Genomic DNA, 17,547 nt, shown 5'->3' on the forward strand with positions numbered 1-17,547 from the left:
GACTGTTCTGATGAATCTGTCTTGAGAGAGAGAGATATGAAAAGAAAGATAGAAATGGACTGCCCTGATGGACGGGTTCCCCTCCGGCCGCGGATGGCTGTTCCTCTTTTTAAACTAATTCACACGTGCAAACAATTGCACGTGCACTCTGTTGGGTTTCTTCCTTTTGAATGCCAATGATACGTTCTTGTAAAGAACGTATCAGAAACCAAGTGTAATTTTTTTGTAATCCGATATCCAATTGACCTTCAAAATCAGACCGCACATGTTATTCAAATCGGAGTGTGGTCTCATATTTTCATTTTGAGGTTTTCTCAGAAAACCTGAACATTTTAAAGGTCATTCAGTCTAATTTCACTTATGTGTCATGCCCATAATTTTTTTTTAATTCCTCAAATTTTTCTCGAGTGTTCAAAAAATTGATGATCGTTTCCTTTTAAGGTTGCGTTTGTCACTTTTTTTTACATGGTTTTTTGTTCCAGTTAAAAATATTCTCTTGGGAAAAGTGGGAATGAAAACACTAACAAATTAATTTGTTTTCTTTTCTTGAGGTCTCTTGGAAAACTGAATGCGGGTCACACTATTTTCATTTCTGGGATTTTATGCTGTGTGACAATGGACAACGATAATTTGTAAGATGCCAGTATGCCCAAAGTAATTCCTTGATCTTATATAAGTTTTTCCATGAGTATTCATTCCCATTATCTTCTTTCGATCTCGTCATCGTACCTTCTACAGGATTGAAGTTTCATGGCATGAGAAAGAATCCGATGCATCTCTGATCAACTTGAGCTGTCTGCCGGCGATTCTTAATTCATCTTGTCTCCACAAGCAGACTCTTCTTTCAAACCTATCCAGCGAGGGCAATGGCGTGCAAGTTCAGTTTTCCTTAAAACAAGGATATAAATCCAATTTTTTCATTTTAAAATGTCTCGTCTTAATGGTTCTTTTTTACAGGTTTGTTGTGTTTCAATAGCTGAAATGGATCATAACAGGCTTTTTTCGAGATTTTTTCATGCTACTTGTGGGCATTTGGCAAAAGCTGTTCCTGATGGAGGGCTCAGATGTAGCCTATGTTGTACTAGTTGTGATAGTGAGCTAGTTCGTGGTTTCCATTTGCAAGTTCCTCTCAAAGATGATAGTTCAACTGTTTCGGCATGGTGTTCTGGTCAAGCAGCCTCAGATTTGCTGCAAATTTATCCGGATGACTTTTTTGAACTGCCAGAGGTTTTCACGCATCCTTGGTTGATGAACCATTTCCATATTAACAGGAACCAAAAAATTATATGGTATTTAAAAGAATGAAAGAAGTATTTTTTTCTACCGTAACCGTAATAAGTATTAGAGATGCTGTTGCTCACTTATTTTTAGCTTAAAATAGCTTTCCAATTTTTCTCAGGATACGTTAATGTTTGGAAGAACTCTTAATTTTTCTTGTGCTAAATTGCTTACTGTTTACTGTTTTATATCCCTAGAATTATTTTATCCTTGTCTAAAATCAGACTTTCGACGAAAGGATTGTCTTTCAGGTTGAAATGGCCATGTATTGTTGTTAAGTAGGACTGAACACTAATATACTAATTACTGAAATAAATGTTGAATAAGACTGTATCTGTAATAACATGTGAAGTTGTTGCTCTAGTATTTTTACCCTAAAACGACGTCCATGTTTTTTTATGGCATCTTCATGTTAGGAAGATCTTTATTTTTGTTTTGCCAAATTATTTTATTAGTTTTTATTCTCTTATTCACATTAATCTTTATCCTGTTCTCAGTAATCAGACCTTTTCATTTGACGGTTTGTGAAGGATATCCATGAATTTTAACCTAACGAATGTCTTTCAGGTCGAACAAGGCATGTATCTCTGCACCCTTGAGAACGAGAAATTCCTTGTGGCTCTTGCAAATACAAATATCTTAACTGGAGAGGAGTCTGATCCAACTTGGGAGATTGTTCTTGCGCAGAAATGTGACTGATATTTATTTCAGAACTCCATATTTTCTATTTTTGGAACTGTTGACAAGCTGTAAATATAAAACACATGAGGAAGATAGTGTATCAATGAATATTAATCATCTTGGGGTTGGTGTGAAAGTAAGATGTTTTTTTTTGATAAACTGAATTATTGGCAGGGATGTTTTGACTTACTGCAAAGTATTGCAAAAGTTTATGCGATTTGAAAGCCATTTAAAATCAAATACTTCTAAATATGTCTTTTGTATTTCACTTTGCTGGATATCAAGTACAGTAAAGATAGCCATTGGGTATAGTAAAAGAGATGACACAATGGAAACACTTGGATGGTGAAATAAAAGAAAACATGAGAATTGGGTTTCAGATGTTCATCTCAAAGAACAGTGTTTTGAAAATCACAAGGAAAAAGTGAGAGATGGGAAAGGAATAGAGGAAATTTCTGTCTATATAGATTGGATGGTGTAAAAGAACTGACTGAAATTCGGATTGGTGTAAAGCTTGGACCGGTAAATGTCTCAATTTTGCATTTCTGAGATAGGTTTAACATTTTCCTGAATCCAAGTATCAAAGAAAATTGTATTTGGACTATCATGGCCATTAGGACCTGGAAATTTTGGCAAGGTTTATAAAAATGTAACTGTCAACTAAGAGAGAATCTAATTACTGGATCAGGAAAAACAGACTTCTATCCTCCTTTGATCCCAAGGGCCATGGTTGATCTGCCTCTAAATTCCGATCAGAGAATCCATAGTTCAGCACATTCTACCTATCAAGGAAGACGAGTATTGTCATTATGATCAACCAAATCAATATATTTTGAATCTAAAGCTTCCTATATATCAACTTTTAGAATGTCCTCCAGCATTGGACACAATTTTAGATCGGCTAGAGCTGTTTTGACCCATGAAATGACAAAGTCAATGCTCATATGTATGAAAGGTACAAATTGTGGAAGTTATTGAAATATTTTCTTGATAGAAAATACTGAGTGAAATGATTCTTTGTCATGACGAGCACAAAGGAAATCAGTTTCATTTTTGGAGTCACATTCAAGGAGAACTTGCGATTATTTATGCAATTTAATTTGGTTTAGAAGAAATTTTATCAAGGTTTAATGAATCTGTTATTTATTGCATTGACCCTTATCCATAATTTTCTAAAAAAAATATTTCTGGGATCAATTTTTATTTTGCAGAACTTTAACATGCGACGCGGTATTAGTACATTATGTGATATATCTTTTTTGCCAAAACATTGGAATAAAGAACAATTGAGAGTCAATACATTCAACATTTTTATTAATGTTTATGAATCATTTTGTGATGAAGGACCTTTTCCTTTACATGCATAACCATAAAAGGCTAAATAATTTGCTCTCAATGAACAAAATAAAAAAAGATCAGTAAAAAATCAAGTTTTACTGCATCAAGAAAGAGGCCCTTTTCATGGTGGTAGGATAATGTCTGTAAAAAGCTGAATATGTAAAAGAGAAATTATATTACACAATCAAGAGTATTCTCAATGCCAGGATGGACTGCCAACAGTCGAGATCATTGGTTGATGTCCTTGCCATTGGATCAAAACATAAGTGATTAAAATTTAGCTAGTCCTTGTTCACTGGAGTACCATATGGAGCTTCAGCTTTTTAGGTAAAAACAAAAAAATAGAAAAGCAAATGATATTTAAGGCAGAAAAAGGGTCAATGTCATTATCCATGTTCTTTTTGAAGATTGAATAAACATTTAGATAATTTAAATAAATAAATAAATTCAGAATATTTAGGAATTAAACTGAAATTTTAACTTTAAAATAGTTATAATTGAGATACTCACAGAATATTCTACTTTCCAATATTTGTTTTTTGAAGAGTATATTGAGATAGAATTATGGGATGAATCATTTGAATTGGTTTAGGATATTGATATTGTCATGAAGATTCTGAAACTTAGATAATTAGGTTGTTCATATTTTATAAAGTTTGGTTGAACAGAAAAAAACTGTTTTGGATTGTGACAAAGAGATATGGGCTAAATGTTATATATATCTAAATTATTCTTCAATTTTTTTGGATAAAATTAAACTATACAGTGAGGCATGCTGAACTCTTATATTTGATAAAATAAAATTAAGGACATTGAAATATGTATAAATTAATAAATGGTCTTCATACAGTAGGAGGATATTTAATAACAAGTTGTAATTGGGAGAAAACTACAGTGAAGGAAATATATTGATCAGTGTCATTATTTACATAAAAAGTCTTCATAAGGGTTAAAAGTGGAAAATAGTTTGTAATTGTAATGTTTGAAAATGCTGATGAAGGAAGAGTAGAAATCAACCAAATCCATGTAAGCCTTTGCAAGGGAAGACGTCTATTTTAGGGGCACCACTTTGGTTTTTCTTTGTCCTATATTGCCTTTATTTAGTGGGATAAGGCCTTGGTAGCCCAAATATTTGAAGGATATTATGGCTCCAGATAAATTTGAATTTCCAAGACAGAATTAGGGAATATCCTCATTCTGCCTAATTATTCAACGTCATATGCTTATAGATATGATTATATTAAGTTAATATGTATCAAATCAGGTATCAGCTTGTACTTATCTTACAATATGATTCTTTGTCGTGCATGAGAAAACTGTAATCAAATTTTGATGCCTCACTAAAACACCCAAATAATGATATGTTTTTAATCTGTCAGAAGGATAATGATTTTTCATTAGATTTATTTGTTATAGGGTTGGAGTCATAAGAAATCTCTGTGAGTAAATATTTTCCGATATTGAAGAAACGTATGACATAATATTATATCGAATAGTAATTTTTATGAATACTCAAGTTTCTCTTTGTTGCCCAAGTATTTGAGACTGGTCAAGCCTTCGTCAACAGGTAATCAGCCTAGGGAATATGAAGGGAATAATGTGGGGCATCATCTGTGATACCGGATGCCATCGGGGACGTCTTCCGACGGTATCGAGACGATGCTCTGATACCAATTTGATGCCGAGTGTCATCAAGGACATCGTCCGACGGTACCTAGACGATGCCCTTATACCAATTTGATGCTGGACGTAGTCGGGGACGTTGTCCGACAGCACCAAGAAGATGATCTGATACCAATTTGATGTCGGACATCGTAAATGATTTCGTCCAATGGGATCAAGACGATGCTCGGATACCTAGATGTTGTCGGATGTCATCACTGACGTTGTCTGAAGGATAATTTCGTAGCGGGAAATGAAACTATGTGATGCGATGAATCCCATGCAAACATACTCGTAGGCCTCGACTCGTGGGGTTTGCCGAGCTTCGAGCTCTGAGGCGGACGACCGGTGATGGTGACGGTGAAGGTGACCTTCTGGCCCTCGTCAGAGTGACGACGGCGACTATGGTGTCGAACGGAATACTTTTGTGGATGCTCGCACATAACGGACGGGCTTGACCCATACCTAAGAATCCATTCGTGTTGTAGTTTCAAGATAAAGTCTCTCACCTAGACTAACTCAAGTGCAGTGGAGTGCAGCCGAATATAATTGGCAAGGGGAACAACGCATCTCGTCGGTAGTGTAGCTCGTCATCAAATGTCTTCGTCGGTGCAGCAGCCGATGCGGGTAAGTGCGGAAGAGATGTGCCGGAGATGTGGTGCTGGAGCGCGGAGTCGGAGGAAGGCAAAGGTGAGGAGGGAAGTTGCACGAGCGAATTGAACAAACAGCACAATGGCATAGACGGTTGAGCGGCGGGTGATACAAGCGCCGAAGGGGCACAAGCATGGGTTCAATACGGCAGTGTCAGCTTCAAGCAGCGGCATGTGTGGCTGCACGTCGAGTCGGGGTTTGCGGATGTCGAGCAATGTGATGCACACGTTGTACGCATGGATGACGACAGTTCTGGACGTCACTGGTGCGCCGCCAGCGGACCCATTGGGCGACCAAGACTCGTGGCAGAGTGGCTTGATGGACCCCTCAAGGGAAGTATGGGAGACTCAACGGATGCCGGTGTAGCGTATGCGGAGCACGCCGAGAGATACATGCTCTCTGGACGATTGGTGCGGTCGCGTAAGGGAGCTCTGGTAGTCACGGGCAGGATCATGACGGCCAGCACCGTCAGGGAGCCTTCGGCCCTTGCTTAAATCATGGATAGCCTTCAGGGTAGTCACGGGGTCTTCGCCGTGTGGGGGACTATGAAGACGCCGCGGTGTACATGACCCGGTCAATGCATCGCGTGGACGCTATTGGCATTGCGATGGCGCGCACATGCATCACGCGACACGGTGCATGGCGCGGCCCGGGAACATGGACTGCGGCGCTTGTGCAATGTGAGGGATCCGTTTGACCAAACGTCTGACGAGCGACGGTGACCAGTAGCAGCGACTGGCCCCTAGAAGCGAATGGAGATGTCAACACCCCTCTTCTTCTTGTCCTCTTCCCTCCCCCTTCCCTTCTCCTTTCTCTCCTTTGCGTGAGACCAAGAACTGAAAAACAATACAAATCCTGGTTTGAAATTCTAGGGCGCCATCGTGCCCCCTTTTATAGTGGCACGATGGCCATTACTAAGGGTAGTTGTGCCCTTACTGGGGGTGGGGGCGGCGGGTCTTATACATAGGATCCGCGTTTAACAAACTAAAAGAAATGTTTTGACGTGTCCGTCGACGACACGGGAGGACACAACATGCGACACGAAAAATACCGACATGACGAAAACAAAAACACGAATACAATGAAATGATGAATAAAACGAGCACGAGACGGTGAAAAGTTCAAAACGGTCATGCTTTCACCCAAGTTGTTAAAGCCGGGTGTCTTCACCGTCGCCATGGCGTGCCGGTCAGATGGAGTGCGAACCGGCGGGCCGTCGATGATGATGATGGTGGTACTGAAGACGTCTTTGATGGATGGGCTGGCGTGCTCCATCAATCTGTTGTTGAAAGAAGCCCAAACATAGTGAAAGTAATGAACTTAGAAACCTTGCATCTTGATATTCAAACGTTATCAATTGTAAGGTCAATGGATAAACTAAATATTGTATCCATCCTACCATCAATAAAAGCAAATTAATTAGTGGGTATGGAAACAAAGATTTAATGAGAAAGAGAGAATAAAGGTTTTAAAACTTGGTTATGCCTAATATTACTTCAACGTAAGCTCTTTTCATCATAGACTTTAATCTTTATCTAGCAAAAAATTAGCCAATAAAGTCTAAGGAACTTAAGCCAAAACGGATCCCCTCTGGTCACATTAGACAAAGGAACCTTAAATATCTGATTTTTTCCATGATGTCGGACGTCGTCGGTGACATCGTCTGATGGGTACGGTTATGAAACTGTGTGATGCAGAGTCCTAGATGGAAGTACGTGAAGGCCCCGACTTATGGGGTTTCGCTGAGATCCAAGCTCCGGGGCGGACGACCGATGACGGTGACATTGACCTTGTGACCCTCGTCAGAGCGATGACGGCGACTACGGTGCAAGTGTAATAATTCCATAAATGCTCATGTGTAATGGACAGGCTTGACCCATACCTAAGAATTCACTCAAGACGTAAAATTTCAGAATATAATTCCTCTCACCTATTGTAACCAAAGTGCAGTGGAGTGCAGCAGAAAAATATATTGTAGAAGATAATGTAACTGACAAGCAAGGGGAACGACATACCTCGTCGGTAGTGTTGCCTATCGTCAATGTACTCGTCAACGGCCAGTGCGGGCAGGTGTGGCGGAGGCGTGCCAGAGACGGCAACGCGTCACTCGAATGGCTGCGGGTCGCGACGCAGGAGATGTGACGCTGGAGAGGCAAGAATGAGGGATCAGGTCCATGCGGACGACACGGGGGAGGAAGGTGGCATGGTACGGCGCAGGCGGGCTGTTAGAGATGGGTAGTGCTACAAGGCACAAGCAACTCGACAGTGTCTCTGGTGGAGTAAGGGGTGCAGGAGTCACTGCTGGTACTGCAAACGTTGCATGCAGCGGTGGGCCACAAGATGGCGGAGCGCGAGGTCGAGGGGTGGCATGCAGCACGATGGGTGGTGATGTCGAAGATGGCAGCTCAGCGATCGCAATACGATTCTGAGATCGTGCGGAGGCTTGGCAGAGCACGATGGGTGGCGCTGAGCGACAGTTGCGTGGCCGCACTCAGATAGTGCGCGGGCATCACGGGCACGGGGCGGATCGGCACTGGCGTCGGGCGACGCAATTTTCAAGCGGTGGTTGACTGCTGCGGCATGATAGTGTGGTCGCACGGCGACTCGGCAGTACACTGCGGGCGACGTTGGGCGGTAGTCTCACGGCAGCTCGCGATCGACGCGCGATGCGACACGACGCACTGTGCACTATGAGTGACATTGGGTGGCGATCGAGCTGTATCGTGCAGTCGGCGCGCGAGGGGACGCGCCATGGGATAACTCGAAATGGCGGGTGGTGGTCGCGAGCACGTCAGCGTCGGCTCAAACAGGCGACGCGGGTCCGCGCGCACTCGGCAGTGCAACTGGCGACACTCAACCACGGGCGGTGTTACTAGCGGCAGCTGGCGGTGCAACCAGCGATGCTCGACGAGGCGATTGGCGGTGCCATTGGGGCGATTAACGGCGCTCGGCAGAGCTATAGACGGGGTGATTGGCGGCAACCGACGGTACTCCCTTCTTTCTCCTCCTCCCTTCTTCCCCCTCCTTTCTTACCAAAAGACCTAGACTGGCATGATTATTTTCAAAAACAAAAATCAGGTCCAATTGATAGGGAACACATCATGCCCATATAGGGGCATGAAGGGCCCTTACAAAGGGTAGGATAGCTCTTGGAAAGGCACGATAGCCCTTACTAAGAGTACGGTATCCCTTACAAAAAAAACAAAAAAAATACATGTAAAGTAAAATACGAGACGACAAAACATGACATCATGAAACATGACAACAGGAAGACACGACACAGGACGCGTACTAACATGAATACACAAAAACAGTAAAACAACAAATGTAACAAACATGTATCGATGAAAATCAAAACGGTTGAATATGCGGACATGATTTACTCGAGGTACTTGAACCCAGGTGTTTTCACCTTTGCCTTGGTGTGCCAGTCAGGCTGGACATGAGTCGACGGGGCCGTCGATGATGATGATGATGGCTCTGAAGACAGGCTTGATGAAGCGTGCCAGCCTGACCTTCAAGAAACATGTTCGGCGCTACCCTTGTCATCATCAACTGCCCCACTGATCCGCGTCCAGCCCGACCGACACGCCAAGGCGACAATAAAGACTCCCGGGATCAAATATCCTGGGTAAAGCACGTCCGCGTGACTCAAACATTATGTCTTTCAGCGGCCCGTGCTTATCATGTTCATTGCTTTGACCGTTTTATTTTGTTTATTTTTATGTATTTGTATTTGTCACATCGCGTTCACCATGTTTGTCGTATCACGTCCATATCGTCAAATTTCTTACCGTTTGTTTTATCTTTGTGTCGTTTAATTTGCATAGTTATATTTATTTTGTGTTGTAAAAGAGGTCCCCTTGTTGGACCCCTTGTTGGACCCTTTGTAAGGGCCCATCATGGCCATATATAAGGCCATAATGAGCACCGAACAGATCTAGATCTAGAGTTTTTGTTTTGGTAGTTACCACCGTCCAGGTCTCACCACGAAGAAGAGAGAAAGGAGAAGGGGAGAAGGAGAGAAGTAGAAGGAGAAGGAGCAAGAGAGAAAGAAAAAAAAATCACCGTCGCCTGCCCATTTGGTGCAGTCGACTCCCCACTGTTCTCCCCCGCGCGCAATGACACACCGCACTATTCAAGTTACTAGAGTCGCATTCCTGCACCGCGGGTTCTTCATCTCGTCGCTCTGGGTGGTCTTGTGTGCATATCAACCCACGGAAGTTGACATCTCATTGCTCGCTCCCATCGATTGAGCCCCGCCCCTTGCCCAATTGGGTGCAACTCCGCGGTCCCAACACAGTGCAACCAACACGGTTGGTCAACGTGACGACAGCCACGGTGAATGCGTGCACTCGAAGTCCAGCCGAAGCCCACACCAAAGACGGCACCCCCACGACGCCCATTGTTGCTGACCTATGCAGGCCGTGCGTTGACCGTGATTCGCATGTACTGCTCGCATTCATTATCGCACGACCGTGGATGATAATCACACTGCAATATCTTCCGCCTGGTCAACGCGGCTCGCGCCAGCATTTTGATCCCGCTTGCACCGACCTGCGGGTTCAACAGACGGCGCCAACCCTCTGGTGCTCGCAGAACGAGTTCAGATCTGCTGCCCTCAACTGAGTTGCACTCTCTCTGCCAGCAGAATCCCTCTGTCGCAGCCGCACCTCTCGTGTGTGTGTGCCTCAACTTACACCTAGACTTGAGCCGCCTGCTCCGCTGTTGCCGCTGTTTTCTTTGCGGTTGCTGCCCATACCAAATCTAGTGCAACGATCTATCTTGCTACATCGATGTTGTCCAAAATGCTCCGGTCACGTCGATCCGTCGATATTGCTGCGTCCATTGAGCTTCGATCAGTCGCTCATTTTACCTCATCACCGCATTTCTCCATCCCAATCCCTCTCTTGTCCGACACTCTTGTTGTCCTTGCCTTTGACATCCGACCTTACGCTCCAGCGCCGCGCATCCGCTGCTTGTCGAGCAAAGTCACGCCTGTCTACAACACACCTCTGCTAACCTGCCTGCACAGACACGTGCATCGATGATGACTTCGACTATGAATGCCACCATCGATGAGGTACATCATTTCCCTTGATCGTCAGTTAATTTATGTCTTCCAATATCTCTTTTGACTGCACTCCACCGCGCTCGGGTTAGTTTAGGTGAGAGGTTACTTCGAGAAAACTAAGAATCAAGTGTCTTCCTACGTATGGGTTGAGCCTGTCAATTACGTGCGAGCGCCGACAAAAATATTCTGTTTGGCGTCGTAGTCGTTGTCATCACTCCGATGAGGGTCAGAAGGTCATCGTCACCCTCACTGGTCACCCACCCTGGAGCTTGGAATTTGGCGAATCCCCACGAGTCGGGGCCTGCACGTACATCCGCCTAGGTCACACGTCATCATGTAGTTACATATCCTCCTTAGGGAATTTATCCATCGGACGACGTCGCTGACGATGTCCGACAACATCTAGGTATCTGAGCATCACTCGATACGCGACCGCATGACGTCCCCGACGATGCCCGACATCATTTTGGTATCAGAGCATCGTCTTGATACCCGATTGGACGACGTTTCCGATGACATCCGCCATCAGGGCCAGCAAGCTCCATCACTCCATCTCTATTCCTAAGAAACATGATTTCACAGGATTTCCTGAATCAATGATGAAACTGATACCTAGGCCTTTAATACATTTACAAACTTGAAAAACACAATCCTTTGTTTGATTCTTCTTAGATACCCAAAAATATAAAATACTGCTTTGAATTAATGTTGGTTTAACATCTCAGTTATTACTTCCCCAATATCTTTTTCAATTATTTTTCAAAGATCCTTAAATGAATTTTGAAAAATGTTGCACTGTTAGAAATCATCAAAATGATACATATTACTACCTTTTCGTCGTCAAATTCATTAGATTATGATCGTCACTTGTTTTGTGTAGTCATACTCATTCACATGTTTACCCTATAAAATCATATATTATGAAATGCTTATAGGGTTATATGTGCTTTGGTCCATTTAGTTGTGTGCGAGTGATTAGTGTGTTGTTGTGTTTGTGGCAACATTTAGTGTGTGATGTTTTTTAAGTCTTGTTTGATGAAAATTTTACTCTTGAACTAACGTGATGCTCTTCCCTCAATAACTCCTTCTAGAGCAAGAATATTTTTCCCATGATTGGTGTTTTGGCAACAAAAAGAAGAGGGATAAGAGGGGAAGAACAAACTCTCCAGATTAACTCAAGACCTACAGAAAAAATTGACTCCAAAAGCTTGTTGTGTCCTTCCTGGCCAACTAGGGTTGGGGAAATTTTGAAGTAAAATTCCCCCTTTCCTGACATTATTTTATAAATCCCTCCAGTAAATTGAAAGAGCAGGAAAACACAAAAATTACCATTAAAATTTTAGGTTGATCTCACGGCCAGATCTAAAGATATCAAGGTTTTAATTTTCTTGAATCATGGCCATCAGAATTCTTCATTTTCTCTCTCCTCTAGCTGTCGCCAGCTCATCTTGCCTTCCGCGTGAAGGGAGGAATCTCTCTGCGGATCTGGTATTGAAAAATGTGAGAAAATGTAGAAAAAAGTCCATAAAAGTTAGGAAACATCATTAGTAATTATAAATAAGTTGTCTTTGCCTTCTAAAATTAATTTCTTCATGAATATAAAGTCAAATAAATCTGTATAAATTTCATAAAATCTTGAAAAATCAATAAATTTATACTACAGGCAATTTTAATCAGTTTAAAGCATGATAACATGCAAATACAGACATTTAGAGGTAGATATTTATGATTATGCATGATATTTCTACGACAGTTTGCATGTTATGAGATGTCGTAATACTTGTTAATACCTATTCAATGCAGGAAAATAGATAGCCATACTTTTAACACCAGGGTTCTTTTTGTTCCTTCATGGCCTTAGTAATCGATGATCAGAAATGTGCAATTTTTCTATTAACTGTTTGATTTTTGAGTCTGCATGTCGTGGAAGAAAAATGAATGAGTATAATTTGACGTGTAAGTTGAAAAAAACTGATTTGACATTAATAATAATTTCTAAAAAGAAAAATCTTTTTCATCTGACTCATTATATAATAGTGTTTTCATTCCTTAGAGCTCTATTTGAGTTAGTATTTTCGCATATTGAAGATTTTATAACATGATATTAATCTATACTAGTACTTCGTATGAGTTTTTTAAGTTTTTCTTTGTGGCCAAGTGAACAACCTAGGGAATATGTTGGAAATAACGTGGGTCACTATCCTTTGCTCAAATAAGGCCAACACTAGTGGAAGACATGAAGTTAGAAACCAAGAATCTTGATCTTTCTTAACATCAATATGCTAGGTTTGAACTGTAAGGTTAATGAGTGAACTCAAAACTAAGTATCTTTCTTACCCTCATAAAATGTAATTTGTTTGTGGGTATATACACAAACACATGCATAAACAAACATGGGTAATAAAACTTTTAAAACCAGTGAGGTTCCCTAGTATGAATTCAGCTGTACGCCTTTTTCAGTATATAGTATTTATCATTATCTATAAAAAATATAGCCCAATTAAGTCTTGGAAACCTTAATGTAAATATTTCCCCTTAAACCACAAGATAAAGCAACTTCACGTCTGAATTTCTCCATCTGTATTCTTAAGACACACCAACCTCCATGATGAAGCTGACACGCTTACCAATTTGTCTAAAACTCTCCTTGGAAACTGAAAATTATGTTATTAAAAAATATGCTATTTTCAGCTATTTAATCCCCAAAATCTTTTTCAACTATTGTTAGAAGTGGTATTTTGAAATTTCAAATGTTTCATAGTTGTAAGTTCCCAAAATAAAACATATTATTGTTACGAGTTTCCCTTTGTGCTATCAAATTCATTAGTTTGTGATTTTCATTAGTATTCATTTTACCCTACAAAAACGTATATTTTGAAAATATCACACTGCTCTTTGCCTTTTGCTCCTATGGACCGGGTAATGAGCTAATTTCTTCCTAGCATAAAAAAAGATAATTCAAAATTACACCATTCTATGCTTTCTTTGTCATCATAGTTAAAGATTTCAACTATAGTTGTAGTATCTCTCTCTAGACCTAAACATGGACAATATCCAAATCAACGTAGCAAAAAAAAAGAAATGGCAGTTTTTCTAGAAGCCAAGTAGCTGAAGGAGGAGAGAGAAACAAGGAAACCCATGTCCAAAAGAAAGAGATATAGATTATCAGGTTATGTCCATAAATTTGATTTCATAACTTAAAAGAGTACTAGCAGACAGAGAGAGAAATAGAGAAATATAACCAACTTTGGAATAAAGATAAGTTTCTTCATCCAAATGTAGCATGTTCTTCATTAAACTTCTCCACAGAGTGAGATTCTAGTTTTCTTCAGAGTTTCTTCTTCATTACTTCAATATCCAAATTGGTGGGCAGAAACCAAGGGGAGAGAAAAAACCCAGTTTGGAAACTCTAGTTGATGAGGAGAGAGAAATATGAGGAACCCTCGAAAGCTAGAGAGAGAAAGGGAGCCTGCCTCTGTTCATGTCTCTGTTCGGAGCAGATGGCGGATGGCAGCGATGGCATCGCCCTTGTGCTCGCGCAGGGTAGTCTCGGCCACCTTCTTGTCCAGCTGGATAAATATTCAAACCAGGAGTAAATTTTTTTAAAACAAAAATAACATTATTTGGCGCTTTATTTCATTTTTTTTCCACGTGTGACAAACCTCGAGTTCGCTGGCAATGATGTCAACGTCAGCAGGATTGACTTTGACTGCCGCCAGCTCTTTTTCCCTGGAAGCATATTTGGCAGTGAGCAAGAAAGTCAGCAACAAAGATTTTTTACTAAGAAAATGATGATTTTTTCGGCATTAATTATTTGAGATTGTCTGACACCCTTCAAGACCAAAATTAGAAATAATCAGATGATCTCAATTATGCAAGTTTCTTGATACCGATCACAATGGGCTAACTTCTTCAATCATTCATCAAAAAATTGGCCAGATTTGAGGATAAGTATTAGAAAATTTTAAAAATGAGCGGTTCCTTTAAAATTTGGCATAGATTTTTAATCAAGTGTGAACCTTTGTCAGTAAATTAATCAGAATCGGCTCCAACATTTTAATAAGATGCTTGAATAAAATAACGATTGAATTACATGAAACCTGTCAAAAGAGACGATGCTTCAATGAATTTTCCTCCTAAGTGAGTTAATTTATTTTTTAAGAAACCATCTAGGCGAATTTATACATGGTATCTTCTCGGACAAAAATTGGGAGAAAAATCAATTGAGAGTCTGAAAGTTTCCGAATTTTTAACAAGGTCGACGACATAAGAATCTATTCACCATCTTTTAAGGTGAATCAAGATGGTGAACAATACATCATGAATCCTAAAAATTACAGAAAATTTTTTGGACCATCTAACAATACATCATGATTCACGGAGACATTATGAAGTTATTATAACTCTTTTTTTCCCTTGAACATGTATTTTTGCATGCGATGTATGTAATCTTTCCGAGTTAGTGGAAGAAAAACCAATTGAGAGTCAATGCACTAAATATTTTTGTAACTGTTAATGAATCATTTTGTGACCATAAGACTTTTTCCTTTCAAGAATAACCCTCGAAAAAAAAGCCATATAGCAAGCTCTCAATGATAAAAATAAAAAACAGCAGTGAAAAATCAAGTTTTAGTGCGTCGAGAAATTGGCACTTTTTCATGGTGGTAGCATAATGTCAGGAAGATGCTGAAGAAACCATAAATAGGTTCTATTTTTTAATCGAATCGATAGATATAATTTGGAACTAATCAACCACCCGAATTTTAAGAGTACTGCATTGGGTTTAGCTACAGGAAGTTCGTAAGAAAATGATTCAGAGAGGAGTTAAACCTCAATCTTATCGCATTCATATCAGCTTCAGATGATGATACGAGAGCAGCCATTGCCTGCATAAACAAGGTGAAGGAATGAAAAACTATCATTCATATCAAAACACTCATCATGAAATTTTTCAAAAAAGAAATAAAAATGATCATGATTCAGGGAAAAAGCGATGGTTATGGGAAATCCTCAGACCAACTAAATCTCGCTTACAAATAGTTGCATGATTAAATATAACACGAGGGAAATAAACAAAAAATAAGAGAACTTTGACTGCCAGAAGCGCCAGGAGCGAAATAAAACATTCATGGTTGAATGAAAGCGGAAAAGAAAGAATCCAGGAAACTTTCAAACCAACTAAATCTCGCTTTCTGATAATTACAACAAGTGTTAAAATAATACAAAGATTAAAGTACATAAAATAAATTTTATGGCCGGAAGCGGCAACGCAATGAATTGGGAGGCGGAGATGAAAAACTACAATTCTACGCACATTACTAATCTAAAAACAAAAAAAAATAATTAGCAGCCCCCTTAATTCGCCCAGTTAAAGTTTCCACAAGAAAATAAAACCCAATCTCTCTTTCCGATAATCACACCAAAGATTAAAGAAAAAAATAGGAAAAAAACAAAAAAAATGAGATTTTGATTACAATAAGCTTCTGCGCAAGGAATTAAAAGGCGGAAGAAGACCTCCTGAACTCTTGTGGAGTTCAATTGGCGATCCTCCACTCTGTCTGTGAGTTTATCGAGAGCTTTGCTCTGCTGCTGGAGATCCTTCGAGTCCGCCGCCTTGTCCATAACTCCATCGTCGCCACCCTCCATTTTCCTTCTTCTTTCCTTCTCTTCTTTCTCGCCCTGTTCTGAGAAGTAAACCCACTGCCCTACAAGATTTCATATAAGATTGCCACTGAGGGTTATTTATATATAGTTCATGAACATATTTATAGAAAGACCCTGTCAAAAAGATTTTATGATAAAATGAGGAATGCAAGATTATAAAAAATTGGCATGGGGACAGTGCCCAAATATAATAGAACAACCATGAATTCAAAACAAATAGTATAATGCCCTTTTTTTACATAGTGCATGAACATATTTGTAGAAAGACCCTCCAAAAGGATTTTATGATGAAAAGAGGTGTGCAAGGTTTTAAAATATTTGGCATGGGGACATTGCTCAAATGTAATGGAAGATTCATGAATTCATATTAAATGGTATGATAGCCTTTTTTACATAGTGCATGCATATATTTGTAGAAAGACCTTCTCAAAATGAATTTATGATAAAAGGAGGTGTGAAAGATTTTAAAATATTTGGCATGGGGACATTGCTTAAATGTAATGGAAGATTCATGAATCCATATTAAATGGTTTGATAGCCTTTTTTAGATAGTGCACGAAAATATTTGTAGAAATATCCCCTCAAAGAATTAGTATGATGGCAAAAGGTACACAAGGTTTACAAATATTTGACATGGGGACATTTCCCAAATATATGAAATCGTAATGTATGGTATAATAGCCTTTTCTTACTGGTGCATGAAGACATTTCTAGAAAGACCCCTCAAAGCAGTATAATTATGGAAACATGCACAAAAGATTTGAAAATATATAATATGGGGACACAAATAAAATATTATGGGAGGAGGGGGGAAGGGGAAAATGGAAGATTCATGAATTCTCATGGTGCATCAATTTTTTGTAGAGATACCCTTCAAAGAATTAGTATAATGAAAAGGGTATAAAAGATTGAAAATATTTGATATGGGGATATTGCTCAAATATAAGATGGGTAGAAGAAGTAAATAGATGATTCATGAATTCATATAATATGGTACGATATCCTTTCTTTTTTTTGGTTCATGAAATTATTTGTAGAAAACACCTAAAAGGACTAACGTAATGAAAAGAGGTATACTCGATTTGAAAATATTTGTCAAGGAGAGAGTGCTGATATATGATGGGGGAAAAATGGTTAAGTATAAGATTTACAAATGGACCTAAAATGGTATGAGAGCATTTTGTTATATGGCGCATGAA

General features: G+C 39.9%; 2 protein-coding genes across 3 annotated transcripts in view; one reads left to right on the forward strand and one right to left on the reverse strand.

The window, feature by feature from the left end:
• Nucleotides 1-2,199, forward strand: part of LOC144714301 (Nucleic acid-binding proteins superfamily) — a 32,673-nt gene extending 30,474 nt beyond the window's left edge. For both annotated transcript variants that reach the window (XM_078589022.1, XM_078589023.1), the window contains exons 10-13: nucleotides 552-632; nucleotides 739-877; nucleotides 958-1,227; nucleotides 1,846-2,199. In XM_078589022.1, the coding sequence (XP_078445148.1) occupies nucleotides 552-632; nucleotides 739-877; nucleotides 958-1,227; nucleotides 1,846-1,977 (622 nt within the window). In that variant the 3' untranslated portion in view covers nucleotides 1,978-2,199. The remainder of the gene's footprint in view (nucleotides 1-551; nucleotides 633-738; nucleotides 878-957; nucleotides 1,228-1,845) is intronic.
• An 11,713-nt stretch (nucleotides 2,200-13,912) lies between these two features.
• Nucleotides 13,913-16,409, reverse strand: LOC144714539 (DNA-binding enhancer protein-like protein). The gene is made up of 4 exons (XM_078589290.1): nucleotides 16,199-16,409; nucleotides 15,515-15,570; nucleotides 14,347-14,413; nucleotides 13,913-14,253 (listed from the first exon to the last, which is right to left on the reverse strand). The coding sequence occupies exons 1-4, from the start codon at nucleotides 16,328-16,330 to the stop codon at nucleotides 14,164-14,166; spliced, it is 345 nt and encodes a 114-aa protein (XP_078445416.1). The 5' UTR covers nucleotides 16,331-16,409; the 3' UTR covers nucleotides 13,913-14,163.
• Between the last annotated feature and the right edge of the window lie 1,138 nt (nucleotides 16,410-17,547).

This window comes from Wolffia australiana, chromosome 17 (genome assembly GCF_029677425.1).
Source record: "Wolffia australiana isolate 7733 chromosome 17, ASM2967742v1".
Taxonomy (NCBI): domain Eukaryota; kingdom Viridiplantae; phylum Streptophyta; class Magnoliopsida; order Alismatales; family Araceae; genus Wolffia; species Wolffia australiana.

What these genes read in the sequence shown, in the direction of transcription:
- LOC144714539 (XM_078589290.1), bottom strand. Translation starts at nt 16,330, where the DNA reads ATGGAGGGTGGCGACGATGGAGTTATGGACAAGGCGGCGGACTCGAAG. An exon ending in ACTCCACAAGAGTTCAGGAG is followed by an intron (nt 15,571 to 16,198) that starts GTCTTCTTCCGC and finishes TTGTTTATGCAG; the next exon opens with GCAATGGCTGCTCTCGTATC. An exon ending in TCATTGCCAGCGAACTCGAG is followed by an intron (nt 14,254 to 14,346) that starts GTTTGTCACACG and finishes ATATTTATCCAG; the next exon opens with CTGGACAAGAAGGTGGCCGA.